The sequence below is a fragment of the Centrocercus urophasianus genome, unplaced genomic scaffold, assembly GCF_019232065.1.
Source record: "Centrocercus urophasianus isolate 14NV4802_14NV808 unplaced genomic scaffold, USGS_Curo_1.0 seq_12, whole genome shotgun sequence".
Lineage (NCBI taxonomy): Eukaryota > Metazoa > Chordata > Aves > Galliformes > Phasianidae > Centrocercus > Centrocercus urophasianus.
Window position 1 is genome coordinate 52,377,243 of NW_024884364.1, and position 12,506 is coordinate 52,389,748.

Consider the following 12,506-nt stretch of genomic DNA (forward strand, 5'->3'; position numbering starts at 1 on the left):
GGAATTGTGCCTGCAGCCTGCCTCAACCCGTATTGTACAAATATGTTACACAGAACCATTATAGGTGCAGCTTCCAGCCTTGATTGTGTCTGGATGAAACAATCTGGTGAACATCGTTGATGTACTGGAGATAAGAGTAGTGAGAAAGGTCCCTTCTTACAGCGTGTGCTGTGCTGTAGTCTGTTTATCAAATTGTTGGTAAACAAGTGGAAGGAAGAAAGAGAAGAAAGGAATCCTCTGAGACCAGACAGCCTTACTAATAATTTTCAAAACCTAGTTTCAGTTTTAAAATCTTTACTTTCCAGGAGTCTTTGATAATGTATATAAGTGTTTTCTTATTTTTGTAACTGTCCTAACTCTGGTTTGTTTGTCTTCTCTTTTCTCCTAGTGGAGTTTTTATACTGTGATTTGGCTTCCATGAAGTCTATTCGGCAATTTGTGCAGCAGTTTAGAGCAAAGAATTGTCCACTCCATGTGCTGGTGAATAATGGTGAGTTCCATTCCTCTTTAACACATCTGCATGGGGGGAATGTGACAAACAGGCCTTTCTGCTATCTCTTCACATTTCAGATTGATTGTCTGAACCAAACAGCAGGTTACAGCACTGCAGCATTAACAGGGATGTCCTTCTAGGAGTTAAATTGCAATGTATGTATGAGCATCAGCTGAGCACATTGAGCACCTGGGTGCCACCTCTCCTTATGGTGTTATCACAGGCTGCTTGCTGCGTTGCTTAGCTTTCCAGCACTAAAACTCATGCAGTGGCAGCAGAATCTGAGCATTGCTTAAAACGAAGCAAAGCAAAGGAAAAATGTACTTCATGGCTGTAGAAAAGCAGCTTTTTCACCTTTGGACCCTCAGTCCCTTTGTGTTTTCCCTGTATGAACACGTGTTCAATGTGTCTTTGTGGTGAACTGGATTTGGGGGTCAATCTGTTTAAAATACGATCTAGTAAAGTATCCAGAGGCCTCAGAGCAGTCACTGCTCAGATCAAGCTGCTGCTGGAAGGTTGTCCATCAAGATGCATCCTCAGTGGTCACAGAACAAATTAAAAGGACGATATTTATCTTACAGTCATACAATTATCAAATGAATCTCATTACTCTTAGGGACTTAAACTTTGTTATGCAAATACTTGCCATCTAATTATTCTTTGCAGCCACAATATTTTTTGGAAACTAGCCCATACAATAATTTTCCACCAAAGCCCTGTATGCCTAGTGTGCACTTTCCTAAAGGGGAATTTTCTCCTATGTGTTTAACTGGGGGAAAATCCTTCCAGCAACAGTTTAGGCTTCTTATAGAAACTTTCTGCTGTTATATGCCACTGCTCTTGTTTTCCCAGTTATTTGCATGTGTTTTTATTAAGGCATCCCAAAGAACACTTTCTTTTTCCTTGTGCACCCTTCAGTCCAGGTGAGGGCAAACGTGCTGCAAAATAAATGATTTTGTTACATCTGTTGATGCCTTGAAGAGCTCTCAATAAGGCAACTATTGCAATAAAAATTCAAGAATATTTTATTTCATGATTGATATGAAACATTTATGAAATATTCAAGGAAGTGTTCATTTTTATGTCATTAGCCAAAAAAGCCTATCATTTTTATTTTAATTGTGAAGAACTTAACGGTAATGGATATCCAATCCTGGCTACAAAATTTCCCTTGCTGTACATGCCTTCTTTTAAAGATGCACAGTGCAGGCTGTTACACAGATAGGAACAAAACTGCATCTTGAACACATACAATTTTGCGGAACAAAAGTGTCTGTGACCTTTGAGGGCAGCCCCTAACCTCCATTAGTTTCCTACCAGAGCAAGGGTAGGGCTTTTTTATAAGGCTTGGGGACAACATGGGAGAAATGATGGGCCTAAAATAACAGCACGGATGGAAATCCTTCTGAAGTAAAGGGCTAGCTTCTGCCCTAGCTGCTGCTGAAGTGGGAAGGACAAAATTGCAGTTAGATGAATCTTCTTGGTCAAGAAACTAAGTTAGATAAAAATAGATCTCATAATATGCTTAATAGAAGACCAAAGACCCAAAGCTTCTTTTGGGAAGGAAGTTCTAGACTAACATTTTTCTGAATCAAACTCTTTAGCAGGGTCTGTTATGATAGGACAAAGGGAAATTATTTCTAAAACAGAGGATATTTAGATTGGATATAAGATAAAAGTTTCTTTAGGATCAGGATGGTGAGGCACTGGAATAGGTTGCCCAGAGAAGTGGTGGGTTCCTCGTTCCTGGAGACATTCAAGGTCAGGCTGGGCAGAACTCTGAGCACTGATCTTGCTGTAGGAGTCCCTGCTCATTGCAGGGGAGTTGGACCAAGTGGCATTTAAAGGTCTCATCCAACTCAAATGATTGTAGAATTCTATGATTTTCATGACCTACTGGAAAAATGTGATTTCACTTAATGCTTGGTTAAAAACTACTTCAAGCTTGAAAGGGATTCAATTGTTAAAAAAAAAATAAAATCTTTTTGGAAGCAAGACTGAAATGAATGGTCTGACCCTGTTATTTACTCAGACTTTAACAGAATCAAGGAAGTGATCCCATCCAAAGCTGCTGTAAAGACTCCCTTACAATTAAGTTGGTTTCAGACCATTACCTGGTGTATCACCATCTTCCACTTTGAAAAGCCCTTTTCCCCATTTTATGTCTGTTTCTGTTTGCTGCTATAAATAATCTGTAGCTTTCCATTTTATTCCTAGTGTTAAGGTGAAAATCCATGTGTTCTCAAGGTATATATAAGGAAAAAAAAATCTAATTGGTATGCAATGGCCTGAGGCAAAAACCTTTACATCTTGTCTTGACTTTCCACCAGTACTGAGCACATACAAGAAAAATGCTGTTATTTGGGCTAATCAGTAGTCTTCTTCTTGTCACTTCTCCTTCTCTTTTATGCAGCTTGTTCACTGTTATGCAATGCATGGAGGAAGCAGATTCAGTCCATTGTGGGCTGCAGAGCTAGAGGCACTACCCACTCAAAAAACTCATTGCAGTCACCAGCTTCTCTGGCTCCGTTGTGCAATCCTCTAGAAACAAATCTGGGTCCCCAGTAGGGCAAGGCTTGCAGTAGCTTTTCTTTATACAGACAAGTTGTTGAGAATGTTTGTCAGAAGCATGTATGCTTTCTGTCAGAAAACTTTGTCAATAGCAAGACAATTGTCATGGCTAATATATGGCTTAGAGAATTCCTGAAAAGACGTGATGGATTTTTTGTTTCAATGTATGCACCTAAAATTGTAGACTTGTTAGTATCGTGTAGTACTTTGTCATTGCTTACCGATCTTGAAGCTCTAGCGCTCTTGATTTCAAGAATATTTGTTTTCTGAAGGTAGAGCCTTCAGGCCAGACATCTGGTCAGTATATTTGTAGGGAGTCATATATTTTTAAGAGCCTGACCCAAAGTCTATTGGGTGTAATAGAAAGTTTCTATTAGGTTTTGAAAATGGACTTTGTGGGGATCCATGATTTCTGAATCACAACACTGGAAATCTAACAAATATGTTCCTGTCTTCACAGGACCAAGAGTTCTATTAATAAAGACTGTATTCTTTTATTATTTTTAATGTAAAAACAACATGAATTGTTACATTGCGTTTCTCTTCACAGTATATGAGTGTTATTTAATTGCTTTAAGTTAAAATCTTTTATTGGTTTATATAATCATGTCTCTATGTTAGTGATCTGTCCACATCATATCTCCATGAATATTTATCTTTGTGACAGTACATGATATTTTATGTGGGCTTTCCTGAGCCTAACAAAAACACGGTCATTTCAGGATGAACAGAGGAGAGTTCTAATGTTATGCAATAATGCAAATTATGTAATTAACATTGAAATGTTATTAAATATAGGTGATTTGGAATGAATTAATATGTTAGGTAAATAATCAGTACTTCATGATGGAATTCTGCAATTTCTGAGGTTGCTGGTGATTTAAAAAAGAAAAATGTATGTGCTCTCCATCACTTGCTTGGCTCAAGATCTAGTTGGAAATTAATTTAATGCCAAACTCCTGAGTTGCAAAATATTCTCCCAGAGCAAGACATTCAGATCCCACAAGAACTTCAGTAAGGTTTAGGTATCCAATTGCTTCAGGCATTTTAAGAAGTCTAACGTGAACATTCAGGGCTTTCAAAGGGGAGATTAGTGCAATGTAGTCACCTCTTCTCTTTTTGTTATAGTTGACTTTAGCATATACATTTAACTTTCTAATTTCTAATTTGAAAGGAAAAATTTGGTTGAATGCACACATGATTTCAGCTGACAAATAAAAGCCTGATGTTCCATTGCTTTGCTTTCTGCATCAGTAATGTGCATGCTCAGCTCTTGTTTTTTTTAAATAAACAAAACATGTTTAAAGATGCAAATATGGCATTGCATAAACATCTTTTAAAAAAAACAAAATGTGCTAGTGGTAAAAAGGGAAAAAATGTTGTGACACCAAAATATAATACATCTTCTGCACAGGGAAAAAGAAGTGAAAAAGAGGTTAGCTAAATAGCTACAGAAGGATGGATACAGTTTAGAAAACTTAACCTGACAAAAAGTCAGAATAATGCATCTTCTAGTTCACTAATTTGCAACTGGTGTCAATTTTTGTAGTTGTTGTTCTTTGGTTTTTTTGTTTGTTTGTTTGTTTGTTTTAAGAGCATTTAGCATATTACAGCATTACAGTAGTATAATCTTCTAATACAGTCATTAAAATAGTGTTAGGATTTATTGAAAAGACTTCTATCTACATGAAGCTGCAGAAAGAACAGATGTAAACATCATGTAAAATTCCATAAACAGTAGTCACTGATTCATGTGAGAGATAGTTCTTCTAAATTGAATCAATCATTTTTTTTTCTGTGTGCTAGAAATTTCCAGATGTCCTTCAGATAATGCTTTTACTTATGTGTTCTTTGCAGTACTTAATGACCTTAAAACCACGTGAGTTAATACTAAAATCACATCTTTAGCGACAACAGTACCAAATGCAATGCTGTCTAATTCATTAAAAACGACATAGCAACTACTTTCTCTGTTGCAGTTTACCAAATGGTTTGTAGTTTGGCCTACAGAACAGGAAAAGGCTGAATTGCAATTACATTTAGTGAATGTCTTGGCATGCACACAAACAGAAAAAAAATTAGAGATTTCAGTATATTATTAGCCAATTGTAGGCAGATTACATTAAATACGTTTTGGTTTGAAATCTGTATGAGCCAATTTAAAATCAATAATTCTGAGCTAGTGAATAATTCAGAGGTCCATAATCCATAATTTGTAGATCGTCTGAGAAATCTCAGTCTCTTGACAGATTGCATAAGTCTCTATAATCTTCCCTCTTTAGTGTCTATTGCAGAATAAAAGCTGTATCTGTAGGTAAGCTTGTGAAATATCGATGTATTCCTTTGTGCTACCTACCCGCAGTTCAGCCATGTGGAGTGTGGGCAAATCCCTTGCATTGAATTTGCATGGAGAAGTCCCATGGATGCTGTCATGGTTGGTCACACATAAAATTATTGTTGTGACTGAGTATTTGTAAGAACAAATCTTCAGAATAAATGTGAGATTTGAGGGTTAGGAACAAGGGAAGGTAACAAAAGTAAGCAGTTTTGTAGGTTCTTACTTACTTACAGATGTTGTGCATTGGTTAGGTTTAAACATGATTACTTACATTATAGCCGTGAGATCCTGAAAAGATCCTGGCCCACTGGATTAGATAAGATCCAGCTCTCCTCTCAGTAGCAGCTGCAGGCTGCTAAGACTATAGAATGGAGAAAAGAGAAACCAACCCAGAGAAGTGGAAAATCACTGAGGAACTTTCCCCGAGGGAAAGTTAGTGAGGAGAATTACTGTTGACTCCAGTGGAACTTGGATTTCAGCAGAAATAATGCTTTTCCTCCAGTCATACAGGAGGCTATGATGAACTCAGGAACTGGTCTCACATGAATCTTATTCCAGTGTCTTGATTGCAGGATCATTTTTTATCTGTACACTGCCATGAAGACAAATTAGAGCAATATTTAATTGAAGATGAGGTGAAAGAGAAGAGAGAGGAGGACAGACAGGGAGAACAGGGAGAAACAGTGGAAAATAAGCAGAAAGACAGCTGGTCCTTTGCCCGTATGTGGTGGGTGATAGTAGACATCATGAGAGAGCTGGGCCTTTGGGACATGTTTAGAGCTGGAAAAGGTCCTCTGAATTTGGTTTAAAATGAATTTCCCACAGATGATGGGAAAATCTAAAAGAGTCGTATGAACAGTAACATACAATATTAATTTGTTCTATAACCAGATTTTTTTTAACACCAATGAAGCATTCAGCCAGATTTCTCAGCAGCACTATCTTTATTAGAGAGATGACTGGAAATTATGTGGAGGTTTGCTAATCACACTGCACTTTACAGGTGTTAGCTGCCTTGGGACCGGAGGCAGCTTGCCTGGGCACAGGTATCACATCACTGTGCTCCTGCTGACAGTACCCAGCCCTGCTAGTCCAGAGCCACCAAGAGTCATTCAATGCTCACATCTACTTAGCGCCCAGATTTTTAGCTACAGTCATCAGCTAGAGCTTTTGTTGTGCTTGGATAGCACTGCTGTCTGCCACAACGAAACGTATCCTATATAAAGATATCAGATTTCTTGTAAGAGGTTTATTTGTTATTTGAATTACTAATATGTCAGAAGAGCACCTTTGGGTTACTTCCGAGTGTCAGACTGTAAGGATTGTATTCATTAAAATCTTGACTTTTGTTTGATGTTATCTCTGTCTTTCTAGTTATTTCCAAAGCTTTTTCTGTGTCTGGGATATCAAATGTTTTATGAAAAAGGAAATATCTCAGGCTCCATATGCTGCAGGTTCTTGACCCACTTCCTTTTATGTCCTGAATACGATTTTTTTATCAGTGGAAGACAGATACAAAATTCAGCTATTGATGGATTAGGAAACCCAACTGGTTCTGCTTTAGTGTTTGGGACATTTGCCACTGGCTTTTCTGAGAGGCAGGAATAGGCCATGGTTTATTCTAACTTTTTATAGCATTTGGGTAAAATATATTTTACACAAAATGCAAAACAAGGTATTTTCATTCTAGGAGAACTTTCTATTGAATGAAAAAAACTACGATTGACTTTCCTATTTTCAGGTTGTGAGCGGGATAACTCACCACTGTGCCAACACAAATAACAAATAATTTACTGAGCATATACTTAGGATTTATTTACTTTTTTCTAGCCAGAAATGATAACATATGCTTGGATTTATTTTAGTGTAAAACCAAAACCTCACTTATGGATCATATTTTCTTTTCAAAGCTGATACCTTTTCTGGGGAACTAGCGTGCATTCTTGCATATTCACTGTGTTGCAGCATGACACTAAATCCGGAAGCTAATCAGAGGTATTATATAACCTGTTTTCTGCTGAACCCCGCAAGGTTTGAGTTTTTGCTGTTATCATCCTTGAATAGACATCCCATAGGACAATCCCAATCGTGAAATCATAGAATCATAGAATGCCTGGGTTGAAAAAGACCTCAAAGATCAAAGACCAGGGGGTTTCAACCCCCCCTGCTATGTGCAGAGCCGCCAACCACCAGACCAGGCTGCTCAGAGCCACATCCAGCCTGGCCTTGAATGCCTCCAGGGATGGGGCATCCACAGCCTCCTTGGGCAACCTGTTCCAGTGTGTCACCACCCTCTGTGTGAAAAAATTCCTCTTAATATTCAAACTAAACCCCCTCAGTCTGGTTTAAAACCATTCCCCCTTGTCCTATCACTATCCACCCTTGTAAAGAGCTGTTCCCCCTCCTGTTTATACTCTCTCTTCAGGTACTGAAGGGTCACAATGAGGTCTCCTTGGAGCCTTCTCTTCTTCAAGCTAAACCGTCCCAGTTCCCTCAACCTTTCCTTGTAGAAAAGGTGCTCCAGCCCTCTGATCACCTTAGTGGCCCTCCTCTGGACTACATCTTCCTTTCTTTTTTTCCCCTTTAACTTGTCTTTGCCGGAAATACACAATCGTTTAACTCTGTTGGCGTAACCAATGCAGTCCACTTCTCAGCTGTATAGTAATGCATGAACACTATCAGCTGGCATTGCTCACTTTTCAGTTCCTCACCAGTTAGAACAATTTCAAATGTGTAGGCTAAAAGTTTTGATGCCAGCTATTTGTCTTAGGCTGATTTATTTTTATTTAATATTTGTAATACTAGATAAGAGAGTTTATCTGTTTTCAGATAAGAGCAAGAAAAAACATCATGTATTTTTTTTATGATGCCAAAACTGATGGCAAGTTTCTTTAAAAAAGCTCTTCACATGTTATCATATTTTGGAATTGGGACTTGATTACTGGCACGATGCTGCCTTTGTGTCAGAGATGGATGAAATCTTCTCCACCAGTAGAACATTCCCATGCTGCATTGAGACAGAAGCATGTTAAGCGTTTCAGTGTGAAAACCGTTTTCACTTTCTAACAGCTAAAGAAAGAGTTGCCTGTACCAAGCATGTCCTTACTTGGGACTGCGCAGGTCTTGCTTTGATTCATAGCTGAGGCACAGCTGTGGAGATGGAAGGTGATTTCTGCACTCTCTGGACCTAAATGTCTCACAGACATGGCTGATGAGCTGGTGTAGCTATTGACCTCGCATTGCTGCTGCCCATATCTCTCTGCACATGCTGGCTGCTGCCTGTTTAGATGTAAGGACAAAACCAATGCTGTAAAGGGAAGACCCAGTCTGAATGCAGATGGGTCAAGACTGTAACTTGCAAGAGAGAGATTTATACAAGAAGCCAGGGTGTGGAGAACTGAACTAGAAGAGTGTCAGCTGAGGATTTGAGGGTCAGAGGATTTGAGGATTTGAGAACAGTCAGGCTGAGAGGTTAATAGTGAAAGATGGCAGAAGAGTGAGTGAAGAGTGAAGAGTCAGATGAGAACCTTTAGGATGGGGAAACACCCAATGGCAGAACATTGGTGTTTTCTAATTGAAAGACTTTTAAACTATGAATGTAGCATATATTACTCAATCAAGAAATACAAAGGGAGCAAGTAGCAAGGAAGAAGTTGGGACTGGTAGTGAGGATGAAGAGACACACTTTATTTGGGACCTCATTATAATCTCTCTCTTTTGTTTAGCCTCTGACTAATCATAAAACTTATACAAATTAACTTCCACCTATCCCCGTGTCACCTGTGGTGGAAGCTGAGCCAAGGAAGGGGAGGCTGGTTGGAGATTCCCAGCCTCATAAGGAAATCAGACTTGGACTGGAGGGAACAGAGAGTGGTGTGTGAGTGGAAGCACATGCAGGAGGCACGGTGAGATCCCATGGGATCAGGCACAAAGGACTAGGATAGCTAGGTAAGAAAATTAGGGACAGTGAACTCACTATTTGCAGGGGAGAGGCAGATGAAACTGGTAAGAATGTCTGGGGCTGAACCTCCCCCCTTCCCAATGCACACATGCTGCTCCTCGATGAGATTGATGTTGGGTCACCTGATGTTGGGATAGCGGAGAGAGCAGAATGCAGGCAGGGACTTCTTCTCGGTGGTGATGCACTGGAACTGACTTTCCAGTGAGGTTGTGGATGCCCCATCCCTGGAGGCATTCAAAGCCAGGCTGGATGTGGCTCTGGGCAGCCTGGTCTACTGGTTGGTGACCCTTCATACAGCAGGGGCGTTGAAACTAGATGATCTTTGAAGTCCTTTTCAATCCAGGCCATTCTATGATTCCGTGATTCTAGGAAGAGGCAAGGGAAATCTGGGGACACTTCTGCTCTGCAGCCCAGGTCTCAGTTCTAGCAGCAGTGAACAAAACTACTTTTAGGTGTCCAGTCACCTCCAAGGTATGTCCATGCATGCTAAGACTGTGTCCCACCACTGAGAAAAGACAGATGCCCTGGTGTCTGAGGGTCTGGTCCCCTGGTAGGACTCTAGGTGCCATCCAGATCACTATACTACAGCATAAAATTTAGGTGGCGGTGTTCACTATAGCATATTTAGGAGAGAACTAGACTGTGCTGATATATAGCTAGAAAGATCCACTGGTAAAACTTTTGGTGTATGCATGTGCAAGCTAGTGCAATTTGAGAACTCTGTTACTGGGGAGGTTTGCCCTGTGTGCCTGCACTCGTGGAGGGAAAAACACAAAACCTGTTCGTAGAAAAGGTTTTGCTCTTTCATTTGGAGTAATGCTTTCTCTTCATTTTTCCCCTTGAGAATGTGTCTCCTGCAAACAGCAAGAATTAGGTAAATGTGGTTACATAGGTTCTTCTCCTGCTGTGAAGACATCACTCATAGAACTGATCTCTTGTACTGCTGACCAGCCCTCTCGGTTGCTGGGAATAACGGGCCGACATGTGGGGATGCTGCATCCAAATGTAGCTCTATGAGCTGTCTAGGAAGAAAGGCATTTTGATCTGCATCTGGAAGAGAGATTTTAAATCTTACCCATGTTATTTTTCATTTAAGTGTTTTTGAGAGAAGTAGCTTTAAAACCTCCAAGTAGCTCACTGTAAATAAATCTTAACGAATAGAATACTTGTATTATTAAATCTACAGTAGAGTTGAAGGATGTCTTGTGCAGCTGGAGATACAGGAATTACAACAGTGTTTACCTTCATCTGCAGCACAGGCAAGCATGATACAAATCTTCTTATATAAGCCAATAAAAATGTGGTATGCCTGGGCAGTAATGCTTTCATCTCTCATAAACTTATACTTTATAGATTCATTATACTGTTAAAATCACATAAGACGTGTTCATTGATGGATCCCAGATAGCTTCATTGGAAATTTTTATAGGCAGTCATGATAGATGAATGATTGCAGAGACAGTTCTCTTGAGTTACATTCATTCTTTGAGAAAAAATATCCTCCATTCTCTGTTGCCTACTGATTTTAATAAAATGATAAGGTTTTTGTTTTTTTTTTAAATGTTATAGCTAATTGATTAAGTTATAAATTACAATACATAAATAACTGTGGCACATTGAAACGTATTACTTTGTAATAAGAACAGTCACTCAGCATAGTTGCAAAATCGCACACCAGTGTGTCATTCTGGCAGTTTTCTACATGCATGCTGTCAGCCTCTTTCCTGAACATTTCAGTAACAGCTAATCAATTGCAAAGCAAAAGCTCATTCTCAGTTTACTTATTAATTCATTTCCTAATGCCATGGTCCTATCAGTGACACTTTTTTTTGTCTGAAAACAACCTAACTAAATCTGAGGAAAGAATATAAAGAAAGGTTATATCAGAACTGAGGCATTTGGAATTAATGGCCTACATGCTGCCTCTTCAAACTTCACGTGCACTCCAAAAAAAACACGGAGACTGACTAATGGTAATTAAAATCAGACAGATATTTGGTACTATTCTGCACTGGAAGAATAAGCAAAACCATTCTTAGTTCACAGTGAATAGGCAAGATGGAAAATCTTTGAGTTACCTTTCAGGCCCTTGAGTAAAGCTGATGACATTTCTGGACAAAGGAAAATCGATAGCATACCACTTTTAGTACCTACTGAATGTTAGGTAGTTAATAATTAAAAAAAAAAAAAAGAAGAAGAAGAATATTTTTTCATTGTGTCAGAAAAGCAGCCAAGTTCAGTTTTCTGTTGGGTATTGCTTTGCACACTCACTCTCAGAGAATTAAAATGGCTTCTCCTCAACTGAGAGAAAATGCCTTCAAATTGCAGAGCATCATTTTTTGAAAGCCTTGATATGAACCACGTCAAAGGTGTTCAGAAAAATCTCTGTCTTTCAAAGATTTTATTATTAATAGTATTTGATCTGCTCTTGAAGAGAAAACGGGAATTGTACCAGCAGCAAACCCAAGCGAGAGTGGTTGTGCTTGCTCAAGCACTTGACCACATTTCTGCTCAGGGGAGTCAGTGCAGAATAGGGCCAGTGGGAGCAATGGTGGTCTGTACAGCCATTGCTTGCTGGCTGTGATTTGCACCATGGAAAGTTTAGGTTGGTCATTAGGAACAACTTCTTCTCGAAAAACACGATGAGGCTGTGGCACAGGCTGCCCAGGGAGGAGGTAGAGTCTGTCCGTGGAAGTGCTCAAGAAACGTGTAGATGTGTCACTAAGGGACATGGTTAGTGTACATGGTGGTGTTGGGTTGATGGTTGGACTAGATGATCTTGAAGGTCTTCTCCAACCCTAATGGTTCTATGGTACAGCTGAATAGCTGTAGCACCTACCCGCAGCATTTCTCCCTGGACAAATTCCTCTATTCCTCTGTCTGACTCTGCCAGCAGATATTTGTATGCTTACTGGAAGGCCTTATAGTGACCCAAAGCTCAGGGAGACCAAGAGGCAGCATTTGGGGATCACATCTGCTTTGCTGTGCAAGGGCTTTTCTTTGTTCTTTTTCTGTCTTGGACTTCCAGTTGATCAGTGTTGCTGCTAATATACATCTTACAAACTGTTTTCCTCCTTTTCCAAGTTTTAGAGCTTTGGAAGGCAGGATGAGCCCCAGAAAGGTGCAAATCATTTCCTTGTACC

The 12,506-nt window shown here is 39.5% G+C and overlaps 1 protein-coding gene across 1 annotated transcript in view; it reads left to right on the forward strand.

The window, feature by feature from the left end:
• Window positions 1-12,506, forward strand: part of DHRSX (dehydrogenase/reductase X-linked) — a 161,512-nt gene that overhangs the window by 103,839 nt on the left and 45,167 nt on the right. The window contains exon 4 of the mRNA XM_042809727.1: window positions 389-490. Within this exon, the coding sequence (XP_042665661.1) occupies window positions 389-490 (102 nt within the window). The remainder of the gene's footprint in view (window positions 1-388; window positions 491-12,506) is intronic.